The 27,478-nt window shown below is 39.4% G+C and overlaps 1 protein-coding gene and 1 pseudogene across 1 annotated transcript; one reads left to right on the forward strand and one right to left on the reverse strand.

The window, feature by feature from the left end:
- The first annotated feature begins 2,028 nt into the window (after nt 1–2,028).
- PI15 (peptidase inhibitor 15) lies at nt 2,029–27,478 on the forward strand. The gene is made up of 5 exons (XM_036264276.1): nt 2,029–2,320; nt 22,336–22,454; nt 23,429–23,561; nt 23,687–23,802; nt 27,303–27,478. The coding sequence occupies exons 1-5, from the start codon at nt 2,048–2,050 to the stop codon at nt 27,436–27,438; spliced, it is 777 nt and encodes a 258-aa protein (XP_036120169.1). The 5' UTR covers nt 2,029–2,047; the 3' UTR covers nt 27,439–27,478.
- On the reverse strand, nt 3,278–3,394 carry LOC118631935 (annotated as a pseudogene).

Raw genomic sequence — 27,478 nt, forward strand, 5'->3', positions numbered from 1 at the left:
CCTTGCCCCTCCCCTTTTAGATGCACTAATAAAGAGTTAAAAGAAACATGCATCAGGCCACACATATTGCTGGAGATCCAACTGGGAATAGAGCCCAGGAAACTTGGCTCTCAGTCTGGAGTACTTCTAACCACATGACCATCATTTCTGATGACTGTGAATTCACGTAGTACTTACTCCTCCTGCAGAAACGTGCAGGAGACAAGCGCAGCGGCACAATGGACAAGTCGGCACATTGTTAAACTGTATATTTTCCAGGATTCCTGTCACCACTCACTGTGACGGGGCCACCTTTTGTTAGTGTTCACCAGGACACATGGCATTTCTGAGGGTGCTTTTATTGCAGATTGTCCCTGATACTTGCATTCTTGGCTCTTGTCTCGCCGGACACGGATTTTGCTCCGATGTCATCTTTCTAAGAAGGCACTTCTCACTGCTGGCGACCGCTGCTGCTGCTAAATTCTTCATGCTCTGTGCAGTGCCCTCCAATACGCTTCCTGAGAAGCTGGGCTATTCTCCGCTTAAAATTTTAACTATATGCTTCTAAATCTGAAACAGATGTTATCTTGGCTGCCGTCATTTGCCATGGGCTTGTCGATTTGCATTACATACAAGGCAGGTAAAAGGCAGGTAATTTGCTGCCTCACTTTGTAGAGAAAGAAAACGGGGAGACGGAGGATAGAACAAAAGAGAGAAAGAATAAATATAGAAATTAGAGGAATAAAGCCACATGGAGACAGAGAACAATCACTTGAGCATCTATTATCCTAATATCATATGCTATAGTTTGGCTACTCCTGATTAGCCTGGCATCCCTCTTGGATCATATTTGTGGCCACCCAGATTCACTCTGTGAGCTGATCTTTTCATTTAATCTCAGCTTGTTCTTTTCAGCTCCCCTATCATTGACTGGCTTTTAAAAATGTACTCCTTGGTACTCAGTCATCTGTGTTTTTAAGAACTCACATACTTTTTCTTTTTTCTTTCTTCCTTTTGTATGGGAACCAGGAACTAGAAACTATTCAATGAGGGAAGTTAACCACTCAGAGTAAAGGTGGAAGCCCAAAGAAAAAGAGGTTTTTCTTTTATGGTCTGAACTTTGTAAGCGGTGGGTGTAACTCAATTTCCTCAGCACCGACCCACATAAAAAAAGGTTGCCACCCAATCGCTGGGTTTTTATTCCTACCCTAAACCCCTCCCCTTTGATTTGGCTAGGAGAGACCCTAAGAAAGACTGCCCTTTCTGGACGTTGCTGACTGTGACATATAAAAGCTGTTAGCTGTTCCCGTAGCCAGCAGCATTCAAACCTTGCAGACTTTTGCTCTCTGAGAGCTGTAATAAGACACACTCCTCTTACAGGGGTTTATACTACAACCTAGCAAAGAACTTTAAATTTTTGGAAGAACAAAATATTCATTTTGGCATTGTGCAGAGGTAAGCTATTTAGCTCAACCAGTTTATTTGCATGCATTGATTTTAAAGTAGTTCACATTAAAAAAATTTTTTTTTTTAACTTTTAGAAATGAGATTGGATAGTTATGGCTCTTTTGTATGTTTCTCTCACTTGGTGTCCATATGTGTCTGGGAGACATTATTAGCACATCTCTACTGTTACCTGTGATGCATTTTCCCCCTCTTCACTCTCAAGATGAATTTTAATTCCTAAAGATTTCCCTCTGAAAGTACCAACGGAGCAATGCATTCTGTGGTGCAGGCAACTGGGGACAAACGTGCACATTTATTTTAGGGTTAGTGGTCATGCTGTTCATTTTTCTCTGGCTGTAGGAGATTCCTCTCAGGAATCTGCCTCCTAGCTCCAAGTAAAACCCAAAGAGACTCTATAGGTTGTCTCCTAAGCTTGAGCTCAACAAGTGTTTAGAAATTATTGGACAAAATCAAATCAAGCAATGCTCCCAAATAATAACTTGTAAATCCATACTCTCTGGCCCCATTCTTTTTTTTTTTTTTTCCGCCCCTTTCATAGACCCCAATTCTGCCTTTCGATTTCAAGCAAAGTGAACTTGGCGTCCTGTCCTCCACCCTCAAAATGCCAGCAAGCTCTGCCGTCAGCAGCGCGCTCCTGCTCTCGCTTCTCTGGGAAGCAAGCGCTGTTGTCTTACTCAATTCCACTGACTCATCCTCGCCAACCAATAACTTCACTGACACCGAAGCGGCTCGGAAGGCTCCGCTCGAGGCTGCGGACACCCCCAGAGCCCGGCGGAAGCGCTACATTTCGCAAAATGACATGATCGCCATTCTTGACTATCACAACCAGGTTCGGGGCAAAGTGTTCCCACCAGCAGCAAACATGGAATATATGGTAAGAGGGCTTCTTTCTTTCCGTGCTGAGTGAGAATGCGTGAGTTGAACCGCACAGAAGAACCTAACGAGTGCGTGTGTGTTAGGAGAGACCGGGGCACTTTTTCTACATTGTAACTCGGGAAGAGTTCCTGTGTGCCTGGTGGATGTGGGCACTGTTCCATTACAGAAACAAAGGGGACGGGGGCTAATGATCTTTTGTAAGTTTTATAACCACTGATTAATCAGGTCTTATAGAAGAAACATAGGTAAAGAGGGAGGTGTGTTGACTGATCACACTTGAAAGATCCATATTTAAAAAAAAAAAAAATTCATATGGAAAATGTTGATGGCTTTGTTTAGCTAATCGTCCTATTTATCAGTTAAAACGTTTCTGGAAAATAGTTTTTCAAATTATAACTTTCGTGTGCACGGCTTATTCTCTTGTTCCCTTTCTTGGACAAAGTTTTCTGACGCTCACCTACTTGTCTTCTCAGAGAACATGCTGACTCTCCCCCTAGTGACTTAACATTCTGTCGCTCAGATAGCAGGGAAGCCAGCGTGTCCTTTCTCGCGTGCTCCTCCAACTTGTTATGAACACATTCTTTGCTCTCTCTTAAAATAGGCTCTGTGTTTAAATCATTTTACTTAGAAAGTTTTAAAAAAGATGGTACTGAAAGGATAGATGTCTTTTTAAAGTTTATTTTTGGTTTTGAATTTATGCAAGGTTATGGTTTAAATTCCAGTACCTTCTAAGAGCACAGCTTGGGCTATTTAAGGCGGCAAAGACCACCAGCATGGTACTTCTGAGATGGGGTGGAGGGTGGCGGTACCACTAACAACTTTTCACAAGTGCTGACCTAAAATTTTGGGATTCCTATCAGATTATAAATTTATCTATTTTATTTAAATAAGTTTTTAAGGTTGGACTAATTGCAGATGTTAGTGTTACAGGAAAGACAAAAGCTTGATGAATGTAGGAGAGTCATAGTTCATAGACATACAATTTGGACTCTACAAAAATGCATGTTCCTCACATTTTTAAACTGATAAGAACAGATAACACTTGATCTTAGCCAAAAGGCCGAGAAGCGATTCCCTCAGATTTTTAAAGAAAGAGAAAAAGCCTGGCTGGTGTGGCTCAAGGTTTAACATCGTCCCATGGACCAAGAGGTTGCTAGTTCGATTCCTGGTCAGGGCACATGCCCAGGTTGTGGGCTTGATCCCCAATGGGGAGCATGCAGAAGGCAGCCAATTGATGTTTCTATCTCTCTCTTCCTCTCCCTTCCTCTATCTCCAAAAATCAATAAAAACATATTTTTTTAAAAAAAGAAGAAAAGAAGATGTAATCAGTCCTAATGTATAAGGGGCAATATAACTTCATGATTAAGAATTGAGCTCTGGCCCTGGCCAGTTTGGCTCAGCGGTTAGAGCGTCGGCCTGCGGTCCGGAGAGACCCGGGTTCGGTTCCCGCTAAGGGCACGTACCTCGGTTGCAGTTTGTCCCCGGCCCTGGTTGGTCGTGCGGGTGGCAGCCACTCGATGTGTCCCTTCACGTCGATGTTTCTCTCTCTCTCTCCCTTCCTCTCTCTCCCTCCCACTCTATCTGTAAAAAAATGGAAAAATATCCTCGGGTGAGGATAAAAAAAAGAATTGAGCTCTGGAATCTAAATGGGTGGGTTCAAACCCCAGTTCTGGATTATGAAGATAAAGGTGGTTCCTGCCACACAGGGGTGTGATGAGGAATGTATGAGCCGAATGGTAGAGCAATTAGACCAGAGCCTACTGCGAAATATAGGGTGTCCCCCAAAAATGTGTACACAAGTTTGAACAATTATAAAGTCAGTGTTTATTAAAATACATTTCATTTTCAAAATGTAATAGAATCTACAGACACCCTGTATACATTCTTTTGGGATACCCTGTAGATGTTCAAGAAACATTAGCTTTTATGGGTTTCCATGAACTTCTTGTGAAAGGTGCTCAGAGAAAGAAAACCTACTCAAGATCTAAAAGCAGCATTAGTTATACACATTGAAGAGGTGTTTCTAGAAGGTGATGTACAGACATAGGAAGAAGAGAAACAAATATGTTTTCAAAATTACCCTAAATTATGGAGTAACATGCGTAAGATTCTATGTGAGCTCTGAGAGGTATAATATCCAGCTTGCGGGTTTAGATACGGGATCACATCGCTATGCAGACTAAGGTGAGCCTCAAGACAACCGAACTGGCTCTGGAGACAAGTTTGTCTGGGTTGAAATCCTAACTCTACTGCTTACTTTATGGTCTGTGTAAGTTACTGAAGCTGCTGAGACTCAATTTCCTTATCTGTAAAATTTACAAAGGGAATGATAATTTACATAAGAATCTGTCAGTATATATTGCAATTCACTATTTTAATGATATGGAGGGAAGCGGAACCACCATGAGTAAAGGCAGAGGTGGGGTACCACACAGTAGAAACAGAATGAAGAAGCCACATTTTTCTAGTCACATCTTTCCCCACTGATCAAGAGTTAATTCATTCCAGATGTTATTTATTTAATTGCTTCTATGTGCCAAGGACGTGGCTAATTTTTTCCACAAATGACCTCGTTTGATAGTTCACATTTTCCCTGTGAGGTTAAGGTTGTGATCTTCGTTTTACACTTGAAATCACTGAGGCCCAGAGAAGTTCATGAATAGGCCGTGGTGGTGTGGATGACTATCCACATGGAACAGGATCACTGGGATTTGAATTCTGCTCTGTGTCATTTCAAAGCCCATGCTGGTACTGGGAGCATCTATTCATTCAGATCTAGCAAATGTTCCATGGGAGGCAACCCCTGGAAATGTCGGGATAGCTTTGTTTCCTTCTTTAAAGTGGCAGCTGAAATCCCATAGCATTCTTATTTTATTTGTCATTCCCCTCTTGTTTTTTAAATATAAGAGCTATTACCTACTACTTGTTTTTTTTTCTTTTTTTTTTTTTTTTTTTTATCCTCACCCGAGGACATTTTTCGATATTTTGTTCAGATAGAGTGAGTGGGAGAGAGAGAGAGAGAAACATCGACGTGAAAGGGACACATCGAGTGGCTGCCACCCACACGACCCAACCAGGGCCGGGGACAAACTGCAACCAAGGTACGTGCCCTTAGCGGGAACCGAACCCGGGTCTCTCCGGACCGCAGGCCGACGCTCTAACCGCTGAGCCAAACTGGCCAGGGCTACTACTTGTTTTTTAAGAACCAGATTCAATCCTGGTTAGATGGTAGATGCTCTATAAATTCTCCTAATTCAGACAAGTTAATGAGAAACAGTAGTTAGAACAGTAAAGTCCTATAAAGTAACATATAACTGTCTCAAATTATCATATAAATACTGCGTATAGCCCTGTCCATGTGGCTCAGTTGGTCGGTCAAGCATCATCCTGTACACTGAGAGGTCCCAGTTCAATTCTTCGTCAGGCACATGCCAGGGTTTTGGACTTGATCCCCAGGAGGGGGCATGAAGGAGGCAGCAGATCAGAGGAGATCCATGTTCCGCTCTCTCATTTATGTTTCTCTCACTCTTCCTCTCTCTTCCTGTCTCGCTGTAAAATCAATAAAAACATATTAAAAATAAATACTGCATACAGTTTATTTGCATAAATATTAATTTAATATTTATCAAGTATTTACTATATATTAGGCACTCTTCTAAGCATTAGGGAAACATTCATGAATAAAATAGACACTCCTTGGCCATTTGGGGTGGGGATAAGACAATAAGATAAATATAGAAAGTACATAGTACATCAGAAAATAATAAGATTACGAAGAAAAATAAAGCAGATTGTGGTGAGGTTGTGCAGTGTAATGAGGTGGTCAGGAATGAGCTCAGTGAGAGCAACTTGGACAGACTGGAGGGAGTAAGCCACACTAATGGTGAGGAGAGACCATTCCTGGCAGAGGGAAAAGTGAGGAAGGGCAAAGGCCCTGAGGCAGGAGAAAATTGATTAGTTCAGTTAGAAAGGTATGCTTAATGTAGTGAAATTGTAGAACTCTTTGAGTAAATTGACCAATTGAAATAATTCATTGGATACTTCAAGAAGACTCAGAGAAACTGGAGGAGGTATGATATAATCGGTAGCTCGTAGGTCATAGCACAGATGTCAGTACTTTAACCTCTAGCGCAGGGGGAAAATACAGATCTCAACTGAACGTTGTTACCTTTATTTTAACTTGTTCAACATTGACTTCAATTGTGAACAATTTGAAAATGAGTTCAGTTCCTTACTCTACTATGTATCTCAAAAACTTGGGACACTTAGCTCACAATGGCCACCAGCCATGTGTACAAATCGTCCCCATCCGTCAGTGATATCACCCTGGGAGTCTCTGGAGGATGCTCCTCAGCACCAGCCTGATTCGTAATCTCTCTCATTCCCAACTTTTCTCTCCAAACATTTTCCCAGGCCATTTCTTCTCTTTCTAATGTTGCCTCATTAATGTCTGCCATTATCTATAATCCTAACCTTTAAATTTTAATCAGAATGTGTGTCCTTTGTTGATATTTCTTACGATCACAACCACGTTTGATTCCTCCATTTGAAGCCCCATAACCTATATGTCTATGATATTGCTCTCATCAAACTCAGACTGGATTTACAGTTATTTATATATTTCTTGCAAGCTTCCTCATTTTAAGATTTCAGGGTGGTAAGTCTGTTTAATCATCTTTGTGTCTCTATTTTAAAGTAGCATTAATTTGAACATGACAGCTCTCCATATCCATGGGTTTTCCAACTTTGGATTCAACCAACAACAGATCAAATATATTAGAAAAAAATCTGTTATGTTGTTGCTGACATATACTATGTAGTCAGACCTATGTACAGACATTTTTTTCCTATAATTATCCCTTAAACAATACATGATAACAACTATTTACATAGCACTTACATTATATTAGGTATAATAAGAAATCTAGAGATAATTAAAATATATAGGAGGATGTGGGTATGTTATATGCAAATACTAGAACATTTAATATAAAAGACTTGAGCATCCATGGATTTTGGTATCTGTAGGGGTCTTGGAATCAATCCCATGCAGATACCAAGGGACAACTGTATTATTTATATTTTAATAGAAATTTTATTGTTGTTTATAATAATATTTTATCCCATATTTTGAATCATAAATTCAAAAAAAGTAATACTATAGATAGAGCTTAAGATATGCAAGTCAAACTCCTTTCCTCTTGGTTTCTGTTCTCCAATTAGTTTGTTGACAAATTTCCAGAGCTCCTTGGAAACCAGCTGCTTTTCATTCTTCCTAAGGGCAGCTTAAACCATGACTCTAAACCACAAACCACACTAGTTTCTTAGAGTAAGAATTATCCCCAAGAAAGAATGAAATTGCAAGACTCACACATGGAGTAAAATTTGTAGGATATTCTTTGAATCCAAGTCAATTGAATAAATTAAATTTAGGAAATTTGAAGTCCCTCGATGAGAACAGGAGACCCATAGATAACAGAAATCTTTGTCTTGAAAGTGTAAACAAAACAGTGAAAAAGAAAACAAACAGGAAAAAACAACCCACTAAGCATATAATTCAGTATAATACACTGCTGCATAAGATTGATGTAATAAAAAATGTCTAGATAATACCATGGAGAAGTCAAACAAAGAAGTGATAATCTCTTGTTGGCGAAATCAGAAAAGGATCCTTGGAGGAGGGGCATGGAGACCCGTGACCAGAAAGCAAGGGGCAGGATTGGCTGTTATGGTAGGCAAATTAAGGCCTGAACAAAATTGACAGGAGAGCAAAAGCATAGTCCATAAACCAGAGTTTGACAGAGTCTGAAAGAAGATTGAGGATCAGTTAATACAAAAGCGTTTGAGAGACTGTGGAGGTTTAGAGCAGGGTCAGAGGTGCATGTTAGAGAGAAGGTCCTGGCAGTTCATGGAGTTCAGACGAGCAGCGAAAACCACAGGAGAGGTGGCGGCCACTTAGTCAGCGATGCCGTTTCCTTAGGTGCAGGTGTGCGGGATCCCGGCACTGACACCTCCGGACAGTGACAGTAACGAACACCTAACCGAAGTGCAGGGCACAAGACAGCAGTCTCCACATCTAGTCTAGAACTGTGGAAAGGCAGGTGAGCGGCAGTGTGAAGGTAAGAGTGGATATGAGCCGAACAACTGACAACTGGAAATAAAGGCGCCATGTAATTTTAAGAAGTCAAAATTGCTATGTAGATAATATGGCTTATTGCATTTGCTTGGTGTCTGCAAATGTAATTGGCGGAGCTAAAGGAACACGGCTTCCTATGCTTTTCTGGAAAAGAGAAAAGACTAGTTACCAAGTCACAGCAGGTAGTAACATAACAGAGAGCATGCCTCGAATGAATGAATGGAGAATAGATTAATCCACCCTCGGAAACAGCCAATAAACTGTTGGCCTACGATAACTTATAACTTGGGAATCATGAAAAATGCTGATCTCACTTACTTGGGGTTTATATAGAAGAGAATGCAGATAAAGTGAATTATTTTTTTTTTTCCTTATTCAACAGTTGACTAAACACTGATGATGTCTATCCTTATTATTTTGAAAAAATAAAACTAAAATCCTAATGGTGCATTTCCTCTCATTGGGGAAGGATAATTCAACTTTCTTGTTCTAAACACGAGAAATTCGGTGTGTCTAACCGAAATCTTTTCAATGAATGCTTCTGTGACCACTAGAAAGCGTCCTGGGAGCCCCTGCCAGCCGGCAGGGACCGAGAGAGACTGCTGACAGGAAGTCTCGCCAGCGCTCTCGGAACTCCGCATTCCTGTTCTAGACGGACAACCTTTCAAGAGGCGTGGCTTCCAGTGGAGACTAGGCACATTTTGTAGGAATTTTCTTTCAAGGTGCACATTGCTTAGTATCCCTTAGTGTGGTATATGCATGTTCAGCTCTCCATGGATGGAGCCAGTGGAATGAAGGTTAAGGATATTTTGTTTGAGACCGTTTTGAATACAGACTGCAGCAAATGCACATGTCAACATGCAAATAGGATGTGATTCAGAATGTCACCATCGTGGAAGACAAAAAAGCTGTGACAGGAAATCACACAGAGGCCACATGCATGGTGGCCGTACTTCCCAATATTCAACACTGCCTTATTTTGGTGGCAAATGATACTTGAGCACACACAACAGTACAGGAAAAGAATTTTATTATATCCCTGCTGAGTATTGGTGGAACGCAGCATCATACCTGTTCCACAGAGAACACTCGATGAATACCTGTGGAACGACTGAATGAATTACTTCTTAAGGACATGTGTATAAAGAGGGGGAGGCTAAGACTCTCTGGCAGGCCAGAGTCATTCAGCATTCACTCACTCATCCCACAATATCTAATCAGGTGCCTGGCACTCTGCTGAGGGGGTTGAGTGGGGAGCTAAGAGACACCTTTCCTTAGGAGTTCTGTGCACAGACAGTGAGTGGGCCCAGCAATGAGTTGAGTGCTGATAGCAGCGTTGGGATCAGCTGGGGTGTACCTAGCTCAGACTTGGACTCGGGATTGACAGGCTGGGAAGGCTTCTAGAAGAAAATGATTTCAAATATTATTAAATATGAAAAATAAATAAAAGTTACACAGGAGGGAGTTAACCAAAAATAGAATGCATTGTAGGTGTGAGAGCATGTTCCAAGGCGATGCATGGTGTGTTGAAGGCAAAGGATAAAAAATCACCATGGCTTGGATGAAGTATTTCAAGGAAAAAGTGATGTTTGATGAGTCTGGGGAAGGCAATCAGAAACTTGTTGCATTTATTCTAAGATCAGAGTTAGATAATTAATTGAAGGTGTTAAGCAGGCAAGTTATATCCTCACTTGGCATTTCAGAAATGTCATTCTGGCTCCAGCATGAGGAAGGGTCTGGAGAGAAGCAGCAGCAGATGTGGGGAGCATGGTCCAGAGGAAGTTATTTACTTTGTCAGGCTGCGTGAGGGATAGTGGAAGCCTCAACGAAGTTCGAGGCCATAGGGAGGTGACAAAGTAAATTTAGGGATCAAATCAATAGGAGTAAGTGATTTACATGATGAAGCCTTCATTTTTACTAGGACAGCTGGGTTTCTCTGAGTGGAGGAACTCTAAGTAAAGAGTGGTGTCAGTCTATAAGTGGCTGCAGGTGTACAGTCCAGGTACACAACTACACAGATGGAAAGAAGTAGCCAGTGTGTAGAAGGGGACATTCTTCCACTACAGCAATTTTCTTTCCTTTCTTAAATTTATTTTTATTGATTTTTAGAGAGGGAGGAAGGGAGAGAGGGAGAGAGAAATGAAAACATAGGTGAGAGAGAACATCAACTGGCTGCCTCCTGCATGCCTCTCTGGACACATGCCCTGACGGGGAATCAAACTGGTGACCTCTTGGTGCATGGGTCAACACTCAACCACTGAGCTATACCAGCTGGGCTACTAACATGCAATACCTGACAATTTAGTCAGGGGCACTGACTTCTTTTCCCTTATATTGTCAAATAAAAAAATGACAACTGTCAACACAACAATAGCCATCCAGTGTGAATGAATAAAAATTATACCTATTTTTTTTGTCAGATCAGCAAAAAAATATAATACATTCTTTGGTGTGCCACAAAAGTTTAATAATTCGTTTACGTGTGCCATGAGATTCAAAAGGTTGAAAATCACTGTCCTACGACAAAGAACTGTGGATGCGCATATGCTTTGCTAATCAAAATGGACCACTGTGCATGAGGGGTAGTATCCACCCAGCATGGATGGATGTTTTCATGTCTGGGAATCAAGTCAAGAATTTCTGCAGAAGAGCTCCATGTGTGTTTTTTTTTTTTTAAGACTGAGTGCTGAGACTTAAATCAACACAAATTCAAATCTATTTCAGGGGCCTACCCAGCACCAGGCCACGGTGCCCTTCTGACACAGTCAGAATAAGGTCTTTCTGGAAACTAAGCCAAAGACTTCAGAAAAATAGAGGCTGATGGGTCTGGCTGGCCTGGTGTCCTGAGTTTAGTATATCTGAAAACCATTTAACAGTCAGTCAGTGGCCATTAAATAGTTTTAAACCTGAGATGTTTAATTGTTTACTAGAATTTCTTAAGCATCATGGGGAGGGGCATTGACAGGAAAGACTAACAGCTCCAACTGGTCCAGAAAAAAGTGTTTGGTGCACAATATATCCTAGAGTGAGAACTGGGGGGATGGGGTTCCAAAGTTTCCACTCTGTGCTCCCCACAGTGTCTAAAATCAGGTATCAAGCATTTTTTTTTTTTTTTGACATAAATCTGGAAGAATGCCTAACAAGTTGTATTTTCAGACTAAACTCATGACTTTTAAAATTTTTCACACCACATACTCCAAATAGAAACAGTCCAGAAATGTTACTTAAGGACACACATATTTTTTTTTCTCCTAAAAAGTGCATCAAATTCGTATTTTGTAATTTCATTAAATCTGAACATTCTACCAAATTTCTGTCTCTGCATCCAGGGAGATCAGGTTTTCAGCAGGTTGTGGGTAGGCGGAAAGGCATTTGAATTTTTCTGACCAAGTGGGCAATCGCAAGAGGGGTTTTCATGTATATCACAGGCGAGTTTAACAATCAAGAAATCAGGTTATTGTAATACCGAGTTCGCGAAAAACAAAAATCAATCACACGTGAAAATGTCTTCCTGTCTCAGAACTCCAATATTAAATGATAGCTGATGGGTATTACAACTCCCCAGAGAGAAGGACTAGGCTCCACTGACAAATGGTCTTAAAAGTTAAAGATAAAACAGATGTGAAAGAGGGATTTAAGTTGGGGAATTAATAAGTTTTAAAACTTCCAAAGTGTTCCCTAATTTTTATCTTCCACTGTCCGATGTGATTTTCCCCTGGAAGCAAGTTCCTTGTTATCTATACACAATTCTGCTTCTGATAATTTAGTTGCTTTAGGGTTTGCCTGGCTTTACTTTATCTGATTACATGCTTAGTTGAGATTAAAGCTTGATGTCTCTTAAACTTCAGGCTGGCAGATAATGTGATCAAAGGGCACCTCACTGCTTCCTATTTTAGGTGCCCTTGTAGTTCACCGACACCACTACCATCCAGGGCCTGAATCCCAGCACCAAAGTATCCACCATTACACACACGCTTGCACTGCTAAGCTGGGCTCTCGCCTGACCTGCACAACAGTGTTGAGGGATGGCAACACTCCTCACTGAGAGACGGGAAACCTGAAGCTTGTACAGCATAAGTAAGTTGGCCCAGGTCATAGAACAAGCAAATCAAAATGGTAAGAATGCAGGCAGGTCTTTCTGATCACAGAGCCCACGCTTGGAAAGACGGTAATATACGCTCCCCTTCATGTGTATCTCCTGCTCTAGGGATTTTCCCTACATGCATTTCATCTGAGGACATCACGGAATATTAGAAAGTATTTCTTCATGTGGAATCGGACCCTGCTCCATGTACTTTTTCTTGGACACCGTATGGAAAAATTCTGCATTATAATAGTGCTTCAGGTCTCTGAAGGCTGCATCTTACACCCCTGACCCCAGGGACTCAGCTCTTTCTTAACTTCCAGCCCTTTTGTGTTAAATACCTGCTGTACACACCACTTTTAAGCATCCAGAGTGTTGTCTGTCAGGGAAGACTGCACAGAGATTTGCTTTCTGGAAACCCTGAAAAGGTGAAAGCTGTGTCATTAAGGAATTGGAGAATCGAGGTACCCCTCACCCCGTGCTCTTGGGAAGCAGCGTGGTCTGGTGGAAGACGCCCTTTCACCTGGTGTCATCCCTGGCTGGGCTCCAACATGTGTGCAATTCTGACAGGGGGGCGCCTGGACTGGATGTGACATGACCAGCGCAGAGTGGTGATGGCACGTTTGTGTCCACTTGCTCTGCTTCTGTGGGTGCAGCCTAAAGGCAGGCTGGCAGGGGTGGTGGTCAACGGCTCCAGCTGGTTCCCATCAGTCTCATGAACTATGTCGCATGTAGATCAAATGCGTGTTTTAATACAGGTCTGATGTTACGATGAAAAGAGATCGCCTTACTTTAACATTTTTGAACTCTTTTTTTTTTTTTACAAGTGTTTAAATTTTCAGGAAGTGACGCCTACAGTTTATCCACATGTCACTTTTGACCCCTCAGTTAATAATGGGCACTATGAACAGCACCTGTTATCTCTGTATGTTTCCGTGGAGTCACAGACCACAGGTTCCCTTCACTGGACTTGTCACTCTCGGAATGGGTGACGTCAGCTTACCTGTGCCGCACCCCACGGGACTATTTTCTGCTCCTCTCTCCCATAGCTCTGTCTTCATGGACACACAGAGCGAACATCCTCACTGAGTCTGGTCCCAGTGTGTGACAGCGAGATACTTTCCGGATGAAATGTTATTTTTGTTTTTATCGAATCTTGGATCAATAACAGACCAGAGCTGGAAGAAGGACACTAATGAAAGTGCTTGTAGAGTGAGAATGAGCAGACAGGACGACTGGCAATGCCCTGTTCTTCCGAAGCCCTGCAGGCGCGAGTAGGCGAGGGGGCGGGGAGTGGGAATGGCAGAGCAGAGAGGGGCCCACACTTCTCTGTGAGCAGAACGACATAACACCAACAGGGCTGGAGGCAGCTTGTTAACTAGAAGAGCACTTTGCAAGAACACGTTCCAGCCCCTCAACTCTGCGCCAGGGTTGGGCTTGGCATCTCTTCTCAAAAGTTCCCCTGGAGATCCTGGAGTGATTTCCCACGTGAGAACTCAGAAACGTGCTTTAGGAATGATCTCAGGTGGCCTGGCCGGTTGGCTCAGCGGTTGGAGCATTGGCCTGTGGTCTGGAGGGACCTGGGTTTGGTTCCCGCTGACGGCACGTACCTCGGTTGCAGTTTGTCCCCGGCCCTGGTTGGGTCGTGTGGGTGGCAGCCACTCGACGTGTCCCTTTCATGTGGATGTTTCTCTCTCTCTCTTTCTCTCTCTCCCACTATATCTGAACAAAATATCGAAGGGTGTCCTTGGGTGAGAGTAAAATAATAATAATAAAATAAAATAAACAAAAATTAAAAAAAAAAAGAATGATCTCAGGTCATAGGTCAGGACACAAAACTGAGCTAAGTCTTCTGTGGCCCCAATATCCATTTAGTAATCAAGAGATTATTTAGTGAAACAATGAGTAGGCTGAGCCAAAAGAAGAATTATTCCAGTGATCATTTCTATAGTATCACAAAATTTCACTGCATATTCACTCAGCACCTGTTTCCTGACAGCTTCGTGTGGGCACAATGGGTGAGCTGAAGATGTCCGCACACCACGCTTCCGTAGCAATGCACCTGACTAAGGACACTCAGAAAGAAACAAACTTACAGTAGCACCTGGTTCTTTCCAAGCTCCGTTATATCATGCATTGTCTATGTCACACAGCGGTGGACAAAAGTAGGTTTACGGTTGCGAGCACGTGAAACAGACTTTATTCTTGTGGTATTGTTTATGAAAATTGTATTATTTCTTTGTGTTCCAACTGTAAGCCTACTTTTCCCCACCCCTGTATATGTATAATGTATGATATGATAATGAATTTATACAATTCACTATAATTTGCCATTATTTACTCATTTAGTAGTCGTTTTTTTGTTGCCTGCCTCTTCCCGAAACTGTAGGGCGGAGTCCATGTTAATCTTGCTGACAGATGAATTCACAGTACCCGGGGCCTCCCAACAAATAGTCCTTTACGAGCTGCCCAGATGAATGGGTTTCCTAGGATCCTAGGGGTTAATATGGAAATTTGCATTTCTTGCACTTTCCATTGTTGAAGACAAAGCAGCCACCCCGTGTGGTAAGTTTATTGTAAGGAGGTTTGAAGCAAACGTGGTCCAGGGTGACTGTTTGCTGCCGCTGCCATGGAGATGCAGCGGGCAGAGGACACGCGTGTGCAGGTGGATGGTGACAAAGAGCTCATAAACGGCAGGTCATCAACCATCTGAGTAGTAGGTGTGTTTAACTCCCTCTGCACAGTATTGAATCTGACATTTTTAAAAGTTAATTCCCACATGTAAAAGTTGGAATGTTGCACATGCATATCAGGATTTCCAGATTATCCTGAAAACGGTAAGGTCTAGAGACACTGAGCGCACTTCCTACATGTCAGCAACCGCTGAGAGAGGAGTAGCCTCTCTGGGTGGGACAAACTGACTCATTTCTGAGTCTCTCTCCATACACTGTCCAGAGGTCGGGCAGCAGTACACTTTGTCATCTGGTACCCCATACTACTCAGTCGTCTTCATTGCTAGACACTATCATTTAGTTTGATTATATTTACATAGAGTTTTGGTATTTTCAAAGCCCTTAGTTGAAGCAGTTTTCAGTTAGCCATGCATAAATTTAAAGCACTGGAAATTTTTCCATTTTTTCCCTAATCACCAATCTTATTTAAATACTTATATCTCAAATTTGGGATTTTTTTTGCCTTTATCCATGCCCTCTTTTATTTATATATATGAAGCACACCCTCGCATAGTCTTCCTCCTTAACCCAGATAAGAAATGATGGTGGCTTTGCCCAGGTGTGGCAGTCAGGTGACAATCAGTGCTTATCTTTTGGATACATAGCAGTTTGAAGGTAGGATCAACAAGATTTGCTGATGGAGCAGATAGAGATTATAGAACAAAGAAAGCTCAAGGGATGACTACCAGATTTTAGCCTGAGCTACACAACAGCAGCCTCTGTAGCATGGAAACAGCCACAGATATATAGGAACAGAAGTGTACCTCTTTCACCTACGTGCAAGGTGGCATTCATCTTACCTGAGGGAAGTCTTTGTTATCTTCTTTTAAACATTTAAGAAATGCTTAGGATCCAACTTTGGTATTTTATGATATAATTTGGTCCCATATTTTACAGTTATTTTTTGTGACCTGAGAGAATTTTGAATCAAGCTTCTTTAACTCTCTACTTATCTTATAAAGCAGAATCAGTTTAAAATCATTTAGTTAATCTAATGAACACCAGACCCCATCCCTCTCCAACCTTCCTCCCCAGCACTCATTTCTGTCCTCCTGTCTGCTTAGCCCTGGGTCTTGTATATTCGGTTCTGAGTTTTATTTATTGGCATTTCACATGCCTTTCTACCCAATGAGAATAAAGCCACCAGTTTCAAAACCTAACCACAATCATGCCCCTGATTTAAAGCTGTTTAAAAGTATCTAAAAGCTTTGGCTGCCTTCAGGGGAAATAATTTTGTCATAATTTAATTACTTTTTAATGGTTCTTTCTCACTTCTGTAACTCAACACTCTTTTCCCAGTTTAACTAACCCGGGAGCAGATCAAACAGTCCTAGCTAATTATTCTTAAAGAACTCCCAAACTTGCCTATCTAAGTGGACTTTGCTTTTTATCTTAATAGACAAGGAATGACCACACAAATGTCCAGGAAAATGAAGTCTAGAGCACATGCCATACTGTCTCCAATACCACTACCATAACCAGTTTAGAAATATGTCTCCCCAAAATCAAAGTGTGATGATTTTATTTAACATTTTATGTCTTTGAAGAGAAATTCCATCTGCATAATACATATTTCAAGGGGTGACTTGTGTTTTTAAAAGTAATATTGCTGGTTCTTCCTTCATTTAGCTTCCATTCCCTAATCTTTGGTTCTATTCATACATTTAGCAAGTTCTGACAATCACATTTCTTTAATGTTTGTTACTAATAAATTTCATAAATTAAATTTCTTGAAACAGCATTTATAGTTTTACTATATTTGATTTTTATGGAGCATTTAAATTGATTTATTGAAAATAATAATTTCCTTATATTTAATGTCTTAAAAGTCTAAGAAATACAGTGAATCTTAAGTTTTAAATTTTGCAACTCTGTTTAAAAAGTTTAACAAGCTTTCTAGTTTTCAACTTAAAATCACAAGTATAAATAATTACTCATGATTATATTTATGTTGAAATTATAAGGCTAACCTGTTACTTTACTAGACCATATTCTCTTAACCATTAAAAGTCTTAAGAATATCAGATATGCACAGGTCCCTTATCCAGAAATATTTATCCTTTTTAATATCTTCAATTTAATTCTTTCAAAAACTTCTACATTTAATTCTTACATTTGGAATTATGTTTGGAATTAAAAGATGTTATCCACTTAAAAAAAATCAGTATGTCACCTCAAACAATATTGGAGATATATTCCCAAGCAATTTTAGGTGCTGTCCAGTTAGACTGAATTTCTTGTTGTCTAGAGATATTGTCACTGTGCTCCCCGAATTTGGCTGCCACTCTGTTGTGGATACCAGACTTACAGAAACTGCCGATAACACAACCTCATCCCTGGCCAGAGCGCACCATTCTCTAATTCTTCTGTCTACTCATGAATGTCAACAATCTTCTCCGTGCTGCACTATTCTTTCACTTGATTTTATATTTCTTTGGCTCCAGCTCTAAAGACCTCTGAACTTAATGAGAATCTGCATTCTTGTCACATCCCTCCTATCTCTCGGAGCCACAAGTCTTTTAGGTATTTGAATGACATCAGTTTGAAGTCTGGATCGCTCATAGCTTCATCCAGCTATGTGGTTGCCACAGACAAGGCGCTGACTTTATAAGCAGAATAGCTCATGGTGAACATTTGAGTCCAAAGCTCTCTTAGTTTATGAGCTGACCAACTAAATGGCTTTTAATATCAAAGAATGGAAGAAAACCACGTGGGTCAATGGGGCATACCTACAAGCATATGCATTCTCCGACAGTGTCTTAAGCTATCTTTATTTTGTGATTCAAATAATTTAATTATATTATCTAGCTTCTAGTGGGTTCATGCATAATCTTGATTTTTGCCTCATTTTTATTTTTTTGTTTATTTGTTAGTCCTCACCTCAAGACATTTTTCAATTGATTTTTAGATAGCGTGGAAGGGAGGTAGGGAAGGTGGGAGATGGAGGGAGAGAGGGGAAGGGAGAGACTGAGAGAGACAGAGAGAAATGTGAGAGAGACACATCCATTGGTTGCCTCCCACATGACCCCAACCAGGACCAGGAATTGAACCTGCAACTAAGGTACATGCCCTTGACCCAGAATTGAACCTGTGATGAATTAATAGCTGAGCCAAACTGGCTAGGGCTTGCCTTATGTTTACGAGGCAAGATCAGATTTTAAGTGTTACAACTAAATTATCTTGAAAGCATCTTATCCATGTAGAAGGAATACAGAATGTTGAATGTGGTTGAATAAAAGCGAAGTAAGTATCCAGGTGTCCAGTTCTTCCAACAACAGGTAACAATAATGTACTGTACCACTTACTAGGCATTCCACAGAATGTGAAGTCAGTGTACATGTGTGCCCTTCTTTGTTCTGTTGTATTTATAGAAAATAATATTAAAGTCATTTAGAATCAATGCCACAGATGCTCAGAGAAATTCAGCAGAAATATATATACCAACTTAAATGCATAGTAATTTACAATTCACTTCCTGAAGTTTTATAAATTGTTAAAAATTCTTTCACATGGTTACACTGGTGACATCCATTGACAATTTAGAGCTTCTGATTAAGAAAGAATAGATCACAGTGGGCCACTCCCTTCAGCCCCCAATTATTTTGTTGAAATTTCCTATTGTTATTAAATAAAGTAAACATCGCTTGCTATTTTCAAACTTCAAAGACCTTTATTAAATTAATACATTTAAATATCACTGGAGATTAAGGAGATACATAATTTACCCACCTCCTCGAGGGAGTTGTAACCAATGAAGAAAGACAGAGGCACAAATGCAGATCTCAATTTTACCAACAGATGTGATTGATGTAATCCCCAAATTACAGCGCTCCCTACACAAGCTGGGTATTCCCTTCTACACAGATGGGTGTGAGTACTGCGTGGGGACAGAGCCCCACAGAGTACAGGACCTCTGACTCACCCTGTAGTGGGCATCAAAGGGACAGCTGATCATCTCTTTCCTAGGGAGGCAAAATGACCTGCTGTCGGTGTGGAACCTGGCCAGTGCTCATCAGGCTTCAACACCTTCCTTCAGACCAATAGAACATAGATCTTCCTGGCTCTATGCTGGGGATAGTCAAGTATATTAAGTCATGAGAAATTGAAGATGAAAGGTACTCCAGAGATGACCTCATCCAATCTTATTTTATAGATGAGTTAAGTGGGAGACAGAATAATTAACATGCCCTCAGTCACAGATGATCTTAGCAGGAGAACAGGGTTAGAACACAAGATTTTTTTTATTCTTAGGTCAATGTTATTTGTGCATGCCGTGCTGATATTTCAGGACAAGACTCGAATTAAGTGTTTTTACCACTTATTGATCTGAGTGCACGCTGAAATTTACAATTTCAATTGTAAATAGTACTTGCATGTATTTTTTTTCTCAAGTGACTACAGTTAGTTAAGAACACTCTAGGGGAACAAAATGGGTTGATGCTATTCCATCTGAATTCCTTTGTGAATTAATTGTGTTGTTTTGATTTCAATGAACTGTAAACCATATGGCATAAATTCATATTTTATTCAAAACCTTCAGAAGAATAAATAATAAATTCACTATCAGCCAAATAAGTGCTTTTAAAAGTTCAATTCAGCCTTAATATTCTATGATTTTCATTATACATTTATTTCATATTATTGATATACTTTTCCCAATTTTCACAAATAAAACAAAGGAGAAGTTTGAAAAAATAATTCATAAAATTTCTGTCAAATAATTATTTTACTGAGCTAAGTAATTGACTTTGAAAAAAAGTAGTACAAATTTTTTTCATAATTGTAAAATAGCATGATATCAATTCAGAGAAAAAAACAGATAAATAGACATTAGCTTATAAAATATTGTAGGAGTGTTATTCATTTTTGATAATGTATTTACTATTGATCATTTATTAAAATGGTATTACGTAATATTGTGCCACATTTAATTCAATTCAAAAAATGGGCAAATTAGATTCTGGACAACTAAAAGTGGGCATTTCTACAGCTCCTTGAGCAATTTTTTCTGGGTACACGGGCAAAGGGGACTTGACGTTATCACCTTAGAATTACTCTAGATCTTTTCTAAGTTATTCTGATTTTATATACATTTTCTGAGTTTATTTTAATGTAATTCTAGATCAATGTATGGGTATGACTTTGTTTTTCTAATTAAAAACAACCTGTGAGAGTAACTAACACATTTCTTGGGAGGGCAGCTGCCATGGCTTCTGTGGTGACAATATCTCTGAAGAGTTCACCTATAATTGTTTTTTTTTTTCTTTCCTATTTTATTTTAAAGTCACTAAACTTAAATTTCCTTTCACTTAAATGCATGGTTATATTAAATAAATCTATGTATCCCATTATCCTTGAAAATTATGCCTGTTCAGTGTTATGGTCAAACAGTCTCAAGAGTTTGACTGAAAGCTATTGACCCTAAGGTAGGGAGTCTTGCTTAGCCCTACACAACCTGGTGGAAGAGAAAGTCAACAGAAGGGTGATAAGAAAAGGAAGACTAGCCCTGGCCGGTTTGGCTCAGCGGTTAGAGCATAAGCCTGCGGTCCCGAGAGACCAGGGTTCGGTTCCCGCTAAGGGCATGTACCTCGGTTGCAGTTTGTCCCCGGCCCTGGTTGGTCGTGTGGGTGGCAGCCACTTGATGTCTCCCTGTCACGTCGATGTTTCTCTCTCTCTCTCTCTCTCTTCCTCTCTCTCCCTCCCGCTCTACCTGAACAAAAAAATGGAAGGGTGTCCTCGGGTGAGGATAAAAAAAAAAAAGAAAAGGAAGACTAGGAAAAGGAGGAAAACAATGATTCATGGAAGCACATCAAACATGCCTCATATATGGAGCTTCAGTTGAATTTGAGTTAATTTAAAACTATCACTTTTTTTTTCATACAGGGTCTTACCTTCTAAAATATGCTGCTGTCCACTGTCTGATCACAATTTGAACAAATTTTTTTCAGACTATTATACCAATATTTAAATAATTTATAAAATAATGGCATGATATTGAACTAAAAAGATAAAAATTAAAATTCTTTTACAGCAGATAAATACTTCAGTATATTATATTTTCACTAGGGAGACATTTTGAAAGCATTTTTTTTTCTATGTTTCTGTACAAGAGTTATAAATATTCTCGACTTTGTTTTATAACTTGTAACTTGCTAGAAACAAGATCATCATTTTAGTGTTGCCTTATTGTTGGCAGGTCCACAGACGCTCAGAGCTTGATTTCCCCATACAGCTTTGGAGATGAGAGTGTCAATCCATATGGTAACTAATATAAATCTATACTCAATCTAAGGCTCATTTCAATTTTATCCCACAAATTTTTTAACTATAGAAAAGCCATTGTACACCAATAACACCCTCATCAATTTAAACACCTTCCTTTTCGAGAATAATTACTATTTTTAAAAAATTTATTTAATTAGATCATAATGTGCTATTTTATAGCAGCCTCATGTAGCATGGTCACGTTACTTTTTATCGTCGTTTGTTTCTAGTTCCTACCAACTAACACTATTAGTATTACTACCAAAGGTTCAAATGATATAAAATTGGAAAGCTCCATAGGATTCATTACATTACAATATAGCTTGACCTGTGAAAATTGCAGTACACTAATAGACATTATTAATTTTGATAAACTGGTTTGAATAATTTTGATCATGTTCATTTTTAAGCTATATTGAGAGCCTGGCTCCTTGTTGCTGTAAAGAAGGCCTCTAGGGAAATCAACGGACTTTGATGGATTCATATTCAGTAGTCGGTCTGAGGTGTCCCCGGTGACATCTAGATATGGCATTTTTGTCAACCAACCCTTTACTAAAACTGATGTCTGGACTTTAGTTCTAGGGCCACTATAAAAACAACAACGTTTTTTGTGGTGTCATCATCTTACATTGTTGAACTTTACATGTCAATGGTCTGAATTTGCTTTGTTTTAGAGAAAACAGTCTCAGGAACCAGCGTGAAAGAACGTTATGACCTAGTAGCACCATTTCTTTCCTCTTACTTTTTGTTTCTTACCAGCAAACCTGGCAAAGCTAAAGGCTTTTTCCCCTTCACAGGTTTGGGATGAAAATCTTGCAAAATCAGCCGAGGCTTGGGCGGCGACTTGCATCTGGGACCATGGACCTTCTTACTTACTGAGATTTCTGGGCCAGAATCTATCTGTACGAACTGGAAGGTAGGGAGCAGTTTCACGGACATCATTTATCCACACAACTTCATCGCATTCGGACTCCAAGGAGCAGGGCCACCAATTTCAAGTCTTATCAGCAACTATTGATTGAGTGCTTACTGTATGCCTGGCACGGATGCTTGGCCTATGACTATGTTAGATATCTGAAGGAGTATATGATTGGTTAAAAGGGCCTAATAAGACCAGTTTCCCCTTTCAGACTTGAGGCACCCTCGCTTAGCCTGTATTCTTCCCTAGATCCCAGCATCTTTGAAAGGATCAAGCATGTGCTAGGACCTGTGTCCGCAACTTTATTTCATATAGCTGTGTGTGTGATAAAAATTATATATATTTACATATATTTACATACATATTTACATATATATGTGTATTTACATATACACACACATAAATATATATGCAAGTATATGGAATTATGGAAAAGTTGTTCCCCATGATGAGATAATTTTCCTACCACTGTGGAATGTCATCATCCAACATTCCAAAGACCCAGTCTCTTCCAGGTAGGGGAGGAACATCAGGTGTGCTATTATTAAAATAAAAGTGATCTCAGTTTAAGGGGGAAAAACCCACACTGAGTACTAGCATTGCAACTTCTTTAATATAGCAGTTCTTAAGGGTGTATAAGATTCTTACAGAAGAAAGTTTTGACATGGATTAAAAAAAACAAAATAAAGGTGATGATTCCTGAAATATCTACATGTCTGATTTGGAATGACTAAACCCATACTTACACAAATATGGGATCACTTGCTCCAGCCCTGGGCATTTTGATGTTGGCCCTGTACTTGAAGGAACAGAGGATTCTACGAGGTAGTGATGGTAATTGTGAGGGGTGGGTATGCTCTTGATTCATCATAAATAATCTTCATATCAAACAATTAACTTCCAATTTAATGAGCCTACTGTGTACTACCACTACTGTACTCTAAGTTCTCGTTCTTTTTCTTGGTATCTAGATATCGCTCTATTCTCCAGTTGGTCAAGCCGTGGTATGATGAAGTGAAAGACTACGCTTTTCCATATCCCCAGGATTGCAACCCCAGATGTCCTATGAGATGTTTTGGCCCCATGTGTACACACTATACACAGGTATTTCAATTGTCTTATCAGTTTTTGATTCATACTTTTAAAAAATGGTCTTCACTATTTTGGTGAACATGCAATTTTTTTTGTAGCTCTGACTTCAGGAACGGTATATGGGTTTATTTTCACAGATGGTTTGGGCCACCTCCAATCGGATAGGATGTGCCATTCATACTTGCCAGAACATGAATGTGTGGGGGACTGTGTGGCGACGTGCAGTGTACCTGGTGTGCAACTATGCTCCAAAGTAAGTCCCGGGGGCATGCTACTTCCTTGAGCCTTTTGTGATTCTATGAATATTTTAATATTCGCAGGACTCTGGTCTTGAATCCTCCATTATTCCCATATACTGAAAAGAGATGAGCTGAAAGGTTTCTCCTCACAAGGAAAGGGATTCTGGGCTAAAACTGGTGGAAAAATAATCTGAGTATAAAGATTCATTAAATTCTCCTCACCATCTTTCCTCTGTCATGGTCATTGGAAAGTAAACTCGTACTTTCAGGCTTTTGATAGTTGCATAAAAAGGCATCAGAACACAATCTTCTAGGGAATTTATTAACACCACAGTATTCCTATCTGTCTGGGCTAAAATGTCAACTTACCTCTTTCACTAGGAAAGCAAAACAAGACTTTCTTCCTTCTTTGTTTTAAGAGTAAAATTTAAAATTATAGTTTATTAATTCCATAGATGGTTAAGGAGGCATTCAATATCAGAAGGGAACATTTACAAGCTGTGCCTTCTTTTTAACTAGAGGCTTTGCTGTGAGTTAAATTTCAATATTAAAAATTATTTAGTAATTTCATCCTATGGCATACATAAAAAGTATTGTGGAGATTGATTAAAGATTCTAAAATATAGCCATATTTATAAACAGTTTTTACAATAAAAAAGCATGTGTTAACATTTGATAAAATGCCTTCTTGATAATAATAACTCTTCAGACGATAAAAGATTGCAATATTTATTCATGAATCTGTTCCCATTTGGAGTAAAAACCAAAATGTGCAAAGGATTTATGACACTCTTGGTGTTTTCCAAAGTAAGTCCCAAACAAAGATTTTCTCCAGCATTGCCAGTATGGGGAGGGAATGAGAAAATGTTTCACAAACACTGCATTACTCATTTATATGGTAGTATGCCAGTGTTTTCACAAAGTTAGAGAAATAGCGAGTTCCCCGATGGACCCTCTTCACAATGATTAGAACGATAAGATCTGGAAAGTGGAAAGTGTCTGCATCATGGACAGCATGAAATTGCATTTGTTTGATGTTCTCGGTCCCACTCCTTATATTTTCCTATTAAGCTTTTACCCTTCTTTCTGACATAAACAGGCCAAGGAGTCCCCAAATGATGAAAGATATTTTTATTTCATTCATTTAATTTCTCTGTTTTTGGCCAATGACTAGAATTTCTAATACCATTGATGAAAGATTTGACTCTTTTATGGGTCCAAGAGATTAAGATACTGTGTTTAGATGCTGTATCTGTTGTGATAAAAAACCATTATTTTGAAACCTAGGCAATGAAGAATGTTTTATAATCCTGACTGATATGTGAATCTGATTCTTCTAGTGCCAGTATGAAGTTATCTCCTGCCTAACTGTTTTTTAGGGGGAAAAGTAGGAGGTGGGGTAGGGGAGAAAGAGATGGGGGTGGGTGGGTTTAATTCCATGGACTAGGACAAAAAGTAAAAGAATAAATAATATGTTTATTAATTGATTGACTACTGAATATAATTAATTATTCTCTATTCAATAAACATCAGTGATTTATCTAAATATTTATAATATAATTATTACATACAATAAAATTATATTTCTAAATTTATATTACTAAAAATAGGTGCTGTATAATTTCAAAAAGTATATAGAATAAATAGAAAAATATAAAATAGCATAGACTTGGTAACGATATAGCTTTGGGTAAAGATACATAGAGAAATAGGATTTTGAATATAGAATAGGAGGAATTAGGACAAAGGAGTGAGCTACACTCATAAGAAAATGGGCTTCTCGGAGGTCTCTGAGCAGGCTTGTGACATTATCAAAATTAGGCTTGAGGAAGCTTATCTGGAGGTCAGAGTGTAGAACAAACTAGATAGGGGTGAACAGCCTTGGAATCTTATCTCATTTTGTAATATGAAGAGTTAATCAGCATGTTTTACATGTGTATAGATAAATATTTTATAGAACAAGTGTGAATTTTTAACTGTAGAATCTATAGTGTAGATACGTGTGCTGAGTTGCTGTTTGGTCTGACTCAGGTCTTTAAAAAGGTGAGAACCACCTGTCTCACATTCTAGCCTCTTATCTACTGTTGTCTTTTCTTCTACCCTTTTTATTATTGACAACCAAATTTTCTCCTAACCATCCAATTTCCTTCGCATTGTTAGCTGTATTTCTATTTCCTAGTACTCTAGTTACTAATCACCAGGCTACTGAAAATACAATAACTACTCTCTCCTTTATAACTAAAAGAGCTACATAACAGTAAAGCAATGTGGCCGTATTTAACTCTCTGAAAGTGATTTGATTATTGTTTTGATCGTGGTCACCAATACAGATAAAGAAAGACACTGAGAACACAGAGTAATTCAGTTAAATGTTTGTTATAAAAAAATGAGTAGCATTACCAGAAGAAAAGACTCTGAGTGTACATATGGGAAACGTTTTTGAAATCACTTCTAATTGCTTCTGTGAATCATTGTTCTCTTACTATGAGAATAGACTTTTCTATATCTCATTTTATAAATAATGAGAATCTACAATATTTTATAACTTTAGAAACAAATCTTGTGAACATTTACAACTGTTCTTTGTGCTTTTGACAACTTCCTGCTCATTTCATTTCTTTTAAAAAAATCTTTATTGTTGAGAGCATTGCAAATGTCCCCCCCTTTTTGCCCCATTGCCCCCTCCACCCAGTTTCTTCCCTGCCCCAGGCCTTCACCCCCCTATTGTCTGTGTCCATGGGTAATGCACATATGCATGTAAGTTCTTTGGTTAATCTCTTCCCGCCCTCTTCCCCCCTTCCCTCTCCTCAGTCTGTTCCATGTTTTCACGCCTTGGTTCTTTTTTATTTATCAGTTTTTGTTTGTTTGTTTGTTCATTAGATTTCAAAGGATAAGAGATCTTTCTTTCTTACAGCTGCATAGTATTCCACTGTGTAAATGTACCACAGCTTTTTTATCCACTCATCTACTGATGGGCACTTGGGCTGTTTCTAGATCTTAGCTATTGTAAATAGTGCTGCTATGAACATAGGGGTGTGTATATTCTTTTAGGGTAGTGTTTTGGGATTCTTAGGATATATTTCAGAAATGAAGGAATGAACAGGAAGTTCTCCTAAGCACAAAAAACAGTTATCCTTAGAATATCCTCGGTGTGAGTTTTCTTCCAGTGAATATGGCCTGTGTGCTCCAGAAGACAGTGTAGGCGAGAGACAGCTGTGGTGACTAAAAGGAACAGCGAGCCTGGTGTCCCATGACTAATTATTTCACTATTCACTGCTGTGCATCACTTCTTATTTGTAAATTAACTCAGAGGAAAAATGTTTTAAAAGTAAGATATATATGATGAGTTACTGTACAAATAAGAAATGGATATAATTTCAGTGCCTTTCAAAATGACAAACTTCTCCAAAAGATCATCACGTCAATACATGTGATCACGTGCTTAATGACAATTAAAATTTTTTTAAACGAGCAATAACATTGATACTACCCCCCCCCTTTTTTTTCTTTCTAGGGGCAACTGGATTGGAGAAGCACCATATAAGGTGGGGGTACCCTGTTCAGCCTGCCCTCCGAGTTATGGGGGATCTTGTACCGACAACCTTTGTTTTCCGGGAGTAACGTCAAACTACCTGTACTGGTTTAAATAAGCTCATCTGCTCCTCCAGGAAGTGAAATGGTTTCTGGGAA

Source organism: Molossus molossus, unplaced genomic scaffold (genome assembly GCF_014108415.1).
Source record: "Molossus molossus isolate mMolMol1 unplaced genomic scaffold, mMolMol1.p scaffold_m16_p_16, whole genome shotgun sequence".
NCBI classification, from domain to species: Eukaryota; Metazoa; Chordata; class Mammalia; order Chiroptera; family Molossidae; genus Molossus; species Molossus molossus.

Bases quoted from the DNA above. Each gene is read 5' to 3' on its own strand.
- PI15 (XM_036264276.1), top strand. From the start codon at position 2,048: ATGCCAGCAAGCTCTGCCGTCAGCAGCGCGCTCCTGCTCTCGCTTCTC. The intron at 2,321-22,335 runs GTAAGAGGGCTT...TCCCCTTCACAG, and splicing joins CAGCAAACATGGAATATATG to GTTTGGGATGAAAATCTTGC. The intron at 23,803-27,302 runs GTAAGTCCCGGG...TTTTCTTTCTAG, and splicing joins GTGTGCAACTATGCTCCAAA to GGGCAACTGGATTGGAGAAG.